We start from the raw sequence: 13,087 nt of genomic DNA, 5'->3' as shown, positions 1-13,087 counted from the left end.
GAGACCTTATGCCTCATGTCGTGAGTCTAAAAAATACGGGCCAACAGGTCAATGGTCACTCACAATGTGATCCCCAAGATCTCACGTCGTGAGGACCCTCATAATGCAAAAAAAAGAATGAAAGTTAGTACTTTAGGGTTCCGGATGCTACAGTATGGTAGCGAAGAAGGTGGTTCGAAAAGAACCAAAGTTTCCGAGAAGACTAACACTACTTCATCGGATGCACATTTTAGGATTGATTTGAACAAAGTGGATAAGCTCGAGCTTGAAGAAGTAGTTCGTCCAATGGGTCGAGATAGGGCAAAAAAGAGAGGATCGTTGTCAAATACAACGGGAACGGGAAGAGGAGATGAAGTAAATAGAGTTGCTAGTAGTTTGGAAATTTATAATTTGAATTTTGAGACTCATTTGAGTTTTGAAAAAGGAGAAGTTGGAGGAGAAAAAAAAAGACCAAGAAATGAAAAGCAACGAGCTCGAGAGGAGAAACAAAGAAGTCGGGATATGAAATCTTTAACAAAACCTTTTGATCACTTATACGGAGACGAACTCGATATGGTTTTGAAGGCTAAAGTGGACATTAATAAAAAATATTACAAGTAGTAATCGTTTTTATGTTTTTTTTTGTCGTTTTTAGGATTGTAGTTGTTTTTATGTATTTTTTTTTTCGTTTGTAGGAATGTAATCGTTTCAATTAAATTAATGAAGTTTTTTTTAGTTAATTACATGTTATTCAACTAAAAAATAATAAAAAAAACAAAAATGTTTTTTTGATTAATTACATTTTTTTCAATTAAAAAAAACAAAAGTGTGGTAAAACGAGGTATGACATCCATCAATTTTATGACGTGTGGTAAAAAATAGTGTCACTTAAAAAGTGTGGTGGATGTGATATGACACTCACTAGCCTTAAGGTATAAATTGTTAGAGTGTGGTTTGGAATTTAACGATCCAAATGGATAACCCGACACAGTATAAAACGAAGAAACCAGAATTCAGTTATGTCAGGTTTACTTATATATGGTCCCAACCCAATAGTTGTTAGGTTTTTTGTTATGAGGATTCATAACTAGGATTTTCAATGTATCACTTGAAACATTTGAATAATAAATGATCTTCGATATCAGTCGGTAGACATAAGTCACATCCATCAAACCATATTAATTATATGTATTGTTTTCTTGGTTTTTCTTTGATTGCTTGCTTAACAAATATTATTTTGTACAATAACTAAATAGATTAACTAATTAAAAAAATATTAAAAAACTACTATCAAATATATTTTTAACATTTAATTAACTAACTTAATACTTCATCATATTTATCCATACCAAACAAAACTTTTCAATCACCAAAACTACCAACATGGCCGCCGGATTGATAGAATAATATCGTTTTTGTTCGCAATGTTTTTTCTTTTATTTTTTATTTTACTAATCTCGACTATTTTATCCAAATTACTCTATTGAAATATAACTTATACTGGTATTTTGTAATTGGCTCATCCACCACGTTTTAAACACAAAAATTAATGTGGTTAGTAAGAGAAAAAAGAGTTGATGTTCAAAATCGTTAATTTTTATGTCTTCTTTAGTATTAATATTAAAATTGAAAATGATCTGATTGCATAATTTATAATTTATAAAAATATTTTGAGCAATTTCTTTTTTGAAATGGGAAATGTATAAAAAAGTGAGAAGGCCGAAAGGGATAGGATGACCACAATATATAAGGGAAAAAAGAGTGAATCCTTTTGCCGTGAAAGAGGTATATGTGTGTATATTCCAGAATCACCCCCATACATATTATCTTTTATCTCTCAAACAAAAATCTTTTTTTCCCGGATATCCTTATAAATCCGCAACTTTTTCCTTTTTCAGGCATGTTCCGTTACCACTTTTCCTTTCTCCAGATATTGAGAGCGAGATCACAGGGATTCACTCGTCTTCTTATTTCCTTCGGCTCAGATTCTCGCTTTTCAGGTAGTACTCCTGTTTATCAATCTCTTTCTTTCTATATATATACATATATACATACGTATATATGTTTTATGTATACTGTATACATGTATATCAATGAGTTTTTTCTTTGTTTTTGTTGTGTTAAATTACAGTTTGAAAAGTGATACCTACATTTGGAGAGAGAAGAAACAGAGATGGTGGAGGGGAGGGGAAGTAATGGTGTCGGGAAGAAGATCAAAGTCGGTGTGTGTGTTATGGAAAAGAAGGTGAAATGCGGCCCCGAGGTTCTGTTCCTTTTTCTTGAGTTTTACACGCACATCTAGTTCTCTGATGGATGAGCTACTACAGTGAATGTGTTTTCAGTGATTTGCGTTTCTCACTTGATTTCATTTCATTTCTGGTTTCATTTATTGATTTTTGTTTTCTTTTCCTTTCCTCCCGATGGTGACGGCGACATTAGGTTTTCTCGGCTCCGATGGGACAAATCTTAGAGAGGCTGCAAGCATTCGGTGAATTTGAGGCAAGTTATTATCAGTACTTTACTTGTGGACTCTATTTTTAGATTGATTCGGTTACGCTTTTGGATGAAATAGAAGTGAGATTCGGATATTCTGAAGTTCTAAAGTAGCAAGTGGCTCCATGTTAAGTGCGGCGATTGGCATCTCTAGAAAAAGTTTGCTATTAGACAGCATATTATTCGTAATGTTGTTGACATGCAAGCAGCTGATATAGAAATTGTTGATAGTACCAGTTTTTATGCTAAAACTTTTGGTAATAACATATTTCTATTGTAGATCATCCATTTTGGGGACAGAGTTATCCTGGATGAACCGATAGAGAGGTAAAACTATTCAATATCACTTCGCAAAATATCAATTACTCATCAATTCAAACTGTTTTCTAGTCTTTGATTATATGGCTTGCTCTTTCAGGTGGCCAATATGTGATTGTTTGATTGCTTTCCATTCCTCTGGATATCCTCTTAAAAAAGCTGAAGCTTATGCTGCACTAAGGAAGTATGTGTTTCTCTTACCTTCATACTGAGATTAGTATTCTCAGTTTGAAGGTGACATTTGTTTTCTTATACTAGTTTTTCATTACCATACATTGGATTTACCAGCATGCAAGCATTTTTTACAGCTACCAAGTTCAATCCAGCAAAAAAAGTTGGTTACTCATGTTACCTTTTACATATTCTTTGTTCCAGACCTTTCCTTGTAAACGAATTGGGACCACAACACCTTCTTCATGACCGGAGGAAAGTATATGAGGTATAGCGTTTAATAAACTTTCATAAATGCCATGTTTTGCTAATATTTGTATGCAATTAGTTCTAGTCGTCTCCAATTACTAATGGTGATTCTCTCTCTCTCTTTTCTGTTTTCATTTTAAACATCATCAAGTGCCTGGAAATGTATGGAATTCCAGTTCCAAGATATGCATTAGTAAATAGGGACAAACCATATCAAGATTTGGAGTATTTTGTTGAGGAAGAAGATTTTGTTGAGGTTCATGGGCAGCGATTTTGGAAGCCTTTTGTAGAGAAGCCTGTTCATGGTATGCATATCTCACAATCCTTTTCATACACCTTCTCCAGCTTTCCCTGTTTGCTAGTAATGTGTGTTTATTGTCCATAACTAAGTATGGTTGGAATTTGAATTTATTTATTTATTTATTCTGTTTTTCCTTGTTTAAAGGTGATGATCACAGCATAATGATATATTACCCAAGTGCAGCAGGGGGTGGTATGAAAGAATTGTTTAGAAAGGTGAGTTTTTATAATTGCTATGTGTATTAAGTATTTAATTTGTAATTACTATGAACTAAACTGTCAAGTTGTGTCTTTCAGGTTGGCAACAGATCAAGTGAGTTTCATCCAGAGGTCAGAAGAGTGAGACGTGAGGGCTCTTATATATATGAGGAATTTATGCCAACTGGTGGAACAGATGTTAAGGTTGTTTAAATTCTTGATTGAACATTTATTTTATTTTCCTGTGTATTTGCTCAGGACATATGGATTGTATTGTGGTACAGGTGTATACAGTTGGTCCAGAATATGCACATGCTGAGGCAAGGAAGTCTCCTGTTGTTGATGGTGTAGTTATGAGAAATCCAGATGGCAAAGAAGTAAGTAATAGATGGACATGGATTAAAGTCAAAGCCATATTCTTTGCTTCTTTCTAATGTTTTTTTTTTTTTTTTTTTTTTTTTTTGGGAATGTCAGGTCAGGTATCCGGTGCTTCTTACTCCAAATGAGAAACAAATGGCAAGAGAAGTTTGCATTGCATTTAGGCAAGGGGTAGGTTATATTATTCCTATATTGGCTTTCAACTATAATAACATGTTATATATTCAAGAAATCTCTGTGTTTGTATCTATCTGATTCCTCTGCCGCTTTCTAAATCTTCTTGCTTGTGACACTTAGGGGTTGTTTCCTGTTTTTTCCCCCAATAAGTCCTGTATGGGTAAAGTGGTTGAATGAATAATGACGTCTGTTTCTTTTCTAGGCTGAATAAACCATCTGAATGAGACTAAATGACCATTTTACCCTTACATTCTAACAAACTATTTTCATAATACTCATTTTTCTACAGGTGTGTGGGTTTGATCTGTTGCGGTGTGAAGGCCGTTCGTATGTTTGTGATGTGAATGGGTGGAGCTTTGTCAAAAACTCCTACAAGTAATAATCATTAATTACACATATCTACATGCATTGTTTATTCTCACTATTAAGGATTAAGGAAATAGATGCTCTGTTTCATTGTAGATGCATGTATTTAAATTAACTTGTTATCAAGATCTCCACACATTACTTGCTTATAAAGGAAAAATGTCCAATGTGTGATGTGACAGAAAGAACCAAAGTAAAATAAAGAAAAGGGAAAATTGCATGAAATAGCAACGTACTTTACTACTTTTACAATATATACAATGTACTTGATTTTTACCCATAATAGCATTATACTTGCATTTATTTACCCATAATAGCAATGTACTTACATTTTTATACAGTTAATAACAATATGTAACTCATAATAGCTACATACTTGCAGTTCTTTACTCTTAATAGAGTATTGTTGTGTTTTGATTTGATGATGTAAACAATAACTACAGATATTATGATGATGCTGCTTGTGTGTTGAGGAAGATGTTTCTAGATGCAAAAGCTCCCCATCTTTCAACAACAATCCCACCAGTTTTACCTTGGAAAGTCAGTGAGCCAGCTCAGCCTTCTGAGGGGCTAACACGTCAGGGAAGTGGGATCATTGGCTCTTTTGGACAATCCGAGGAGTTACACTGTGTGATTGCTATTATTCGTCAGTAAGATATGAATCCTTTTTTTTTTTTTTTTTTTTTTTTTTCATTTCTAGTTTAAACGAGAGCACTTCTTTTGTTATTTGTAAGTAGCTTTGTTTATGTTACTTGAACAGTGGTGATAGAACTCCAAAACAAAAGGTAAAGTTGAAAGTCACTGAGGAAAAATTGTTGAACTTAATGCTAAAATACAATGGGGGAAGACCCAGAGCTGAGGTGCTTTTTATACTCTTCATTTGTTGCTAAAATTAGTGGTTAAAATTTGACTTATCTTTTATTCTTTTCTTGCAGACAAAACTCAAAAGTGCAGTTCAGTTGCAGGACTTGTTGGATGCTACACGGATATTAGTACCTCGTACTAGGTATTTCTAAGAGTTCTGTTGCGTCTCTTTTACTATTTTAATTAATTAGTAAAAGATTTGATGTTATATGTATATTTTAACGGGATATTTGGTTAAAAAATAGACCTGGTCCTGGAAGTGACAGCGAGGCAGAAGACATTGAACATGCAGAAAAGCTTCGTCAAGTCAAAGCAGTCCTTGAAGAGGTTTACATTTAAATTTATCATTCTTACTGCAGTTCTACATTCATTTCATATATTAAGCCGAGATACTTTATGAATTAGCTGACAACTTCTTTGTTTCCAGGGTGGACATTTCTCAGGCATTTATCGAAAGGTTCAACTTAAGCCACTTAAGTGGGTTAAAGTTGCAAAAGGTGATACTGAAGAAGAACGCCCCATTGAAGCACTCATGGTTTTAAAATATGGTGGTGTTCTTACACATGCTGGTCGAAAACAGGTATTTATTTTGTCTTCTAATACATATATATATATATATATATATATATATATATATATATATATATATATATAATCATGGTTAATAATCATTTAAATATATGTGCATTCCTTATTTACAGGCTGAAGAACTTGGGCGATACTTTCGCAACAATATGTATCCAGGTGAAGGTACTGGACTCCTTCGCCTTCACAGCACATATCGCCATGACCTTAAAATTTACAGCTCTGATGAGGGCCGTGTGCAGGTATTGATATCATCTTCAGTTTTTTGCTTTCGTGGTCCCCAGTTGATGACTCATCCATCAATCTTGACAGATGTCAGCTGCTGCATTTGCCAAGGGGCTCCTAGACTTGGAAGGACAATTAACACCAATACTGGTTTCACTTGTTAGCAAGGATTCATCAATGTTGGATGGACTTGATAATGCAAGTATTGAAATGGAAGAAGCTAAGGTTGTTTTTTCTTCTACTCTGTTACCTCATGATATACCAATTATTTCATGAATTTAATTTTTTTTAATGCTCTTTTAGGCGAGATTGAACGAATTGATAACAACTGGAGTGAAGGCAGCACAGGCAAATGGATTATCTAATAAAAAACCCTGGATGGTTGATGGGGCTGGACTTCCACTCAATGCTGCAGACCTTCTACCTACACTGGTAAAATATTTATTTAATTGGTAATTTAGACTGGTAAAATATTTATCTTACTGGTTTAATATGTGTTTTATAGGTAAAGCTGACTAAAAAAGTTACTGAACAAGTGAGACTACTAGCAAAAGATGAAGATGAAAAGCTTGCTGAAACAACCTCATATGATGTAATTCCACCATATGATCAAGCAAGAGCACTTGGTAAAACAAATATAGATGTTGACCGAATTGCTGCTGGATTACCTTGTGGAAGTGAAGGCTTTCTTTTAATGTATGCACGATGGAGAAAAGTTGAAAGGGACTTGTACAATGAACGCAAAGAGTAAGTTTGTTTTTTTTTTTTTTTTTGCAATTTAATTCCATTCATGGTTATTATAATGATTGATTAATTAACATTTTTTCTTTCTTTGTATTTCCTTCAACAGTAGGTACGACATAACACAAATTCCAGATGTTTACGACTCATGCAAGTATGATCTGCTGCACAATGCACATCTTAATATAGATGGACTTGATGAGCTTTTCAAGGTTGCTCAGGTAAATATATTCCATGTAATGTAATCTAAGTAGTATATTAATTAGTAAATGTTTAATTCCTAAATGCTCATCTCAGTTACTTGCTGATGGTGTTATTCCAAATGAGTATGGCATCAACCCAAAGCAAAAACTGAAAATAGGCTCCAAGGTAACTAACTATCTCAACACTTTTATCTATCATTTGTTTATTTATGTATATATCACCATGTTGACCAACTTTGTAGATTGCTCGACGTCTATTGGGTAAAATTTTAATTGATTTGAGGAATACACGTGAAGAAGCCACTAATGTAGCAGAATTGAAGAGTCAGTGTCAAACGTCAACCACCTCCAATTCCATGAAGAATGTGAGAGAACAGATAGATCATCAACCTAAATCCATCATTAAAAGTGAAGAATCAAGAAGAACAAGCTTCACAAGTGAAAAGTCGATGGATCAAGATGAGGATGATGACAAAGAAATAAAATACCGTTTGGATCCAAAGTGAGTACTGAGTGCTTAATAAAATAACATAATTGGTATGTTTGATCTTTTATCTTTCATCTTTAATAATTTACTTGTGTAGATATGCTAATGTGCGGACACCCGAGAGACATGTTCGGACCCGTCTTTACTTCACATCAGTAAGTATAGTATAATGATAATCACCATCATTATTATTAAGTTCTGATTCCGCTTTTTTTTTTTAATAAAATTTTGTTTAAAATTTATGACAGGAATCTCATATTCACTCATTGATGAATGTTCTTCGTTATTGTAACTTGGATGAATCCCTTCAAGGGGAGGCGGGCCTCATTTGTGACAATGCTTTGGAACGGCTTTTGAAAACAAAGGAGCTCGATTACATGAGCTACATTGTATTGAGGATGTTTGAAAATACCGAGGTTGGTGTTTTTTTTTTTGTCCCATATAACAATAAAAAATAAATAAAACAAATTGATATACCTCCACTCCAGGTAAATTTGGAAGACCCAAAAAGGTATCGTTTGGAGATGACTTTTAGCCGTGGTGCAGATTTATCCCCTTTGGAGGTAGATTTTTTTACAACTAGAAATTCCGGTGTTCAGGACAATATTATTATTATCTTGTAAATGATTTTTTTTTTTTTTTTTTTTTAAAATTATAGAAAAAAGGTGTGGAGGCGACTTCACTGCATCAGGAACACACATTACCAATAATGGGTCCAGAGAGGTTGCAAGAAGTGGGGTCGTATCTTACATTGGATAAGATGGAAGAGATGGTTAGGCCATTTGCAATGCCTGCAGAAGACTTCCCCCCACCAACAACTCCTCAGGGGTTCTCGGGTTACTTCAAAAGTGCAGGGGTGTTGGAGCGCTTGGTAAACCTTTGGCCCTTCCATAAACATGCAAATGGTAATAATGTCAAATGAATCACCTTTCCCTTCTAAAAACTTCTGAAAAAACAAAAGACAATTTTTAGACATTATATGTTTTAGTTTTATGTACTTGGTGTTACATGCAAATGTGAGTCCATAGTTGTTTTGTATAGTCTTGTTAACAACACTCAAATGATTTGGTAGCCCTCTTGCTGCACATTGTTCCAAGAAGTGGATCAAATGTTGTGATTTTAGTGCAACTTGGTTGTTTTAGAATTTACACGACTGTCAAAATTCATATGGTGTGATTTTAGTGTCCGTCAAACGATTATTGTAGAAGATTCAGCAGTACTCAGCTTAAGTTTTGGACTGGTTATGGAGTATGGAGGTCTTCAGATTATGAGAATTTACAGCTTTAAGGGATACAAACATGTTACAATCATACATAACCATCAAACTTTCAATTTTAACTTGATTTAGTCACTAAACATTTGATCACGCTAAACTAGATCCCAAGTCTGAACTTTTGTTCATTTTGGCCATTCTGACCTACTGCATCAGCATAGCCTGTTCCCATGCCTATGTGGCCTAAGTGGGTATAAAACCACTTGATTTAACCCGCACATTAAATTAGACATTGAACCAAAAAGCTTGTAGCCTAATGGTATCAAGTATAATGAAAATGTCTCTCTTTTAAGTAGTTAAAGGTTCAAGTAGGGGTGTGATAAAAACCGAAACCGAATGACCGAACCGAACTAAATGATGTTTGGTTTATTTGGTCTGGGTTATTTGGTTAAACAAATAAGGAGATCTTATTTGGTTTGGTTTTGGTTAAATTTTCATGATTTTGGTTAAACCGGAAAAACCGAATAAGTTATTTAATTAATATAGATTTTTTTGGTTTATATCTATTTATATTGAAATTGACAGATAGTTACTAAAAAATATTTTCACAATATATTATTTAATTATAATTATTTATATATTGTATTAAAAAACAAGAAGTAATTAGCCGCTTGTCAATTAACTTTCAATTGTTTTTTTTTCCTTTTTATATTTGGTTAAAGTTATATTAATCCACCTTTAAAACTTGGGTGACTATATCGATATTTTAAGACAACATATCATAAAACACTTAATATAATATTATGTATTAGTGTATCTTTTGATTTAGTAAAAGTTTAGTAATTTTCTTTTTCTTTTAGTTTAATATTTACTATTAAATGTGAAATTTTATTTGGTTTAACCCGTAAATCGAACCAAATAAACCCTAAGCGAATCAAAATTGATTAAACTGAACCTTATTTGGTTTGGTTATGGTTAATTTTAAAATGTAAAAAAACCGATAAAATCGAACCGATTAAACCGAAAAAACGACCAAATAACACCCACTGTGGACAAAATGTGTAAAGTTAGGAGTAATAATAGTTTGCGGTTCTAAAAAAAAAAAAAAAAAAAATTGACCTTGAACTCTGATTTTTACCTTTTTTTTTTAATAAAAGTTAAACTCGAGGTTTTAACTTTTTCTATATTTTTATATTTTTAGTCAAAACTAAACTTGCGTTCTATATTTTTTTTTTACTTTTTATTTATTTATTCATGTTGACATTAAGCTTATATTGAAAATAATAAATAAAACAATTATTTTTATGTAAATCTGTTTATTATAATTTATTACAAATAATTTATACCTGTTGTCAAAATCAATTGCTATAGAAAATTTAAGAGCATCCACAATGAGGAGTTTAATGGAAGAGATGAATGAGGTGTCAATGTGTCATGCCTACTTGTCATTCAATGGATACAACTCCACCATTGTGAAATGCCACATTGGCATTCAATGGATTTGGAGTTTAATGGCCATTGAACTCTTCAATGGAAAAAAGGAAAGTCTTTAAATCTTTAAATAAATATTTTTTTTAATATGTTCCATTGAACTTGTAGAGTTTAATGCATTGTGGGATAATAATGAATAAAGTTGTATGTCATAGTGAATAATGATGTGGTATTCTATTGAACTCTATAGAGTTCAATGCATTGTGGATGCCCTAATATGTAATTTAATTTCAAATAACAAAATATTAATGAATATGGTGAGTACATATACTTTTTAAAAGTTAAAAAACATACATTACAATTATTATCATGTATAATCATATTGAACCTTTTCTTATATTAACCCTACCAATTAATTAGAATTTAGCAAACTATATATTTGAGCCTCAGCTATATATATATATATATATATATATATATATATATATATATATATATATATATATATATATATATATATATATATATATATATATATATATACTAATAGATTTAGATACTCCATGCTTTTTGAAAAATATCAATAAAATTATCAAATTTATGAAAAATAAAAAAATATGATATATATATATATATATATATATATATATATATATATATATATATATATATATAATAAAAGAAATACGATAAAAACTTAAAATCAAGTTTAGTTTTGACTAAATAAAAAACTTTTAGAGAAGATAAAAAATTTAGTAGCTAAATCGAGTTGTTTTACCCACCATGTAGGTGACCATGTTATATAGATAGAGGAATCGACTAACCAGTGCAAGAGGTCCGAATGGTCAAAACGAACAAAATTCAGGCTTTATGATCTAATTTAGCATGATCATATGTTAAGTGGTTAAATCAAGTTAAAATCAAAAGTTTGACGGTCGCTTAACTCAAAACTCTTAATAAAAATAACAAAAGCATCAAAAACAATTTTTTTCCCTTTAATTCTTTTAATCTTTGATTCTTATTATCAAAATATCATATTGTTACACTCTTTTTGTGGGTACGTTTGCTTGCTTCACAAAACACATTCCAACGTGGTTTAATAACCAGTTTGAATCGGACGGTTGACCTAATCGGATCGGGAACCAAGGACAAGAGCGGTTCAACAACAGTCAATTTTATGCTAAGTTTTAGAATGGATTGAACCGGACGGTTTCTTCAGAAATCGGGTTGAAATGAAGTGATAAAATCAATAAAAAACCGTTTGTTCATGTTTATTTGACTTAGATAGTTGGATTTCATTTAGCTCGTTAAAAAAAACAGTCTATTTTCAAAGAAAATTGAATATCTCGATCAATCGGGTTATCCAAAATGTACACAACTTGAAGGTTTAGACACATCACTGCTAGATGTAGACCGACGGTCACACCAAAATCCGATCATTAGACCGGTTTAACTAAAAGCTGGTTTTTAAAACATTGACTTTTGTTTATTCATATTAAACTTCCAAATACGCTTTATTGAGAATAACTATCGATGTAAGATTATCTTCACTTTGATTTTGTCTATGTATTACTCTTCGACTAAAAATAAAACTTTTAAATTTTTCTGAAATTTATACCTCATGAAATCGGATGTTACAATTTTACCAAAGATAATAGAAATGTCTGAACATGTAATTCCAAAATTACTCGTCTCCAAGGGTATCTGTGTCACAAAAAGTTTGACGATTTATAAAAATTAAATACAATATAAAAATATAATTTTAATGTTAATTACTTGATACATGTTTAATTTTGCTCGAAACCAATGAAAGGTATTCGTCCTCAGGGCCAGCCCAAGGGTTGGGCGAGAGCTGGGCCACAGCCTAGGGCATCACAATAATAGGGGCATCAGATTTGGTCCACTTATTATAGGTCTGATATTATTTTGGTCCAAATTTTGATCCACCAAGTCCAAGTCAGTGTAGGTTATCACTTATTACCACATCAGCAAAAGAAAACTAGCACGCATCAGTAATTTCCAAGATCAGAAGATGAAGAGACGTCTTGATTCATGTGAATTAGGGAACCGAAGAGACGTGACTATTTCATGCAATTTTCCCCTCATACTTGATCATCGATTGATTTAATGGACTGGTGCTGGTTTTTATTGGATAACTTTGCTCTTAGTTGTATTGATCTATCTAATTTGGAAGTTTGAAGACTGATGTTAGTTGGGCTATTTGACCGTTTTGCCCTTCACGCTACTTCTGGTCTACTTTCGTTTCTTTGGTGGTGTTGATGCTGCCTTGTGGCTATTTTTTGGCGGAATGACAAAGGTGATTTAGTGACATTCTTGCACCTCGTCATCTTGTATTTTAGATTGATAATGCTGGGAAATTTCCTTGAAAAATTGACTTATTCGTCCCTTGATGATTGCAGATTTCTAATGAGTTTCCTATAAGTTTTTTTTGCTTTGGTGAAGTGTTAAATCTAGAGTTTTGACCATTATGCCCTTGGTTCGTTTTAATGGTTGATTTTATCATATTGACTTTTAAAAGGATTGATGGTGTAACTGTTGGTAATTGGTTATTCTTACTACAATCAAATCAAAACTTGATTGATATTTTTGGTGAGGGTTTAAGAGTTGATTGCTATTATTTCATGGTTGAAGATTCGACTACCTAACCTACTACACTAATTACCTCTCAAATTGATGTTCTCTCTTTCA

The 13,087-nt window shown here is 32.5% G+C and overlaps 1 protein-coding gene across 2 annotated transcripts; it reads left to right on the top strand.

The window, feature by feature from the left end:
* Positions 1–1,767: 1,767 nt before the first annotated feature.
* On the top strand, positions 1,768–8,882 carry LOC145087701 (inositol hexakisphosphate and diphosphoinositol-pentakisphosphate kinase VIP1-like). Of its 2 annotated transcripts, none has more exons than XM_079025733.1 (28): positions 1,768–1,979; positions 2,111–2,224; positions 2,419–2,478; positions 2,753–2,799; positions 2,891–2,974; positions 3,166–3,229; positions 3,362–3,515; positions 3,656–3,726; positions 3,808–3,912; positions 3,993–4,085; positions 4,183–4,257; positions 4,553–4,638; positions 5,073–5,279; positions 5,390–5,489; positions 5,565–5,635; positions 5,739–5,820; positions 5,921–6,073; positions 6,195–6,320; positions 6,391–6,528; positions 6,607–6,735; positions 6,809–7,050; positions 7,154–7,265; positions 7,342–7,413; positions 7,490–7,749; positions 7,832–7,889; positions 7,983–8,150; positions 8,223–8,297; positions 8,393–8,882. In XM_079025733.1, exons 2-28 carry the CDS (start codon positions 2,153–2,155, stop codon positions 8,654–8,656), a joined length of 3,168 nt encoding a protein of 1,055 aa, XP_078881859.1. In that variant the 5' UTR covers positions 1,768–1,979; positions 2,111–2,152; the 3' UTR covers positions 8,657–8,882. The 2 variants fall into 2 exon arrangements, with proteins under 2 accessions (XP_078881859.1, XP_078881858.1); XM_079025732.1 differs by having other exon boundaries at positions 2,111–2,242.
* The last annotated feature ends 4,205 nt before the right edge of the window (positions 8,883–13,087 follow it).

The sequence above is a fragment of the Lactuca serriola genome, chromosome 2, assembly GCF_051521515.1.
Source record: "Lactuca serriola cultivar US96UC23 chromosome 2, Lser_US96UC23_V15, whole genome shotgun sequence".
Taxonomy (NCBI): Eukaryota; Viridiplantae; Streptophyta; class Magnoliopsida; order Asterales; family Asteraceae; genus Lactuca; species Lactuca serriola.
The sequence above is the reverse complement of the archived record's forward strand: the minus strand, read 5'-3'. Positions and strand labels throughout refer to the sequence as shown.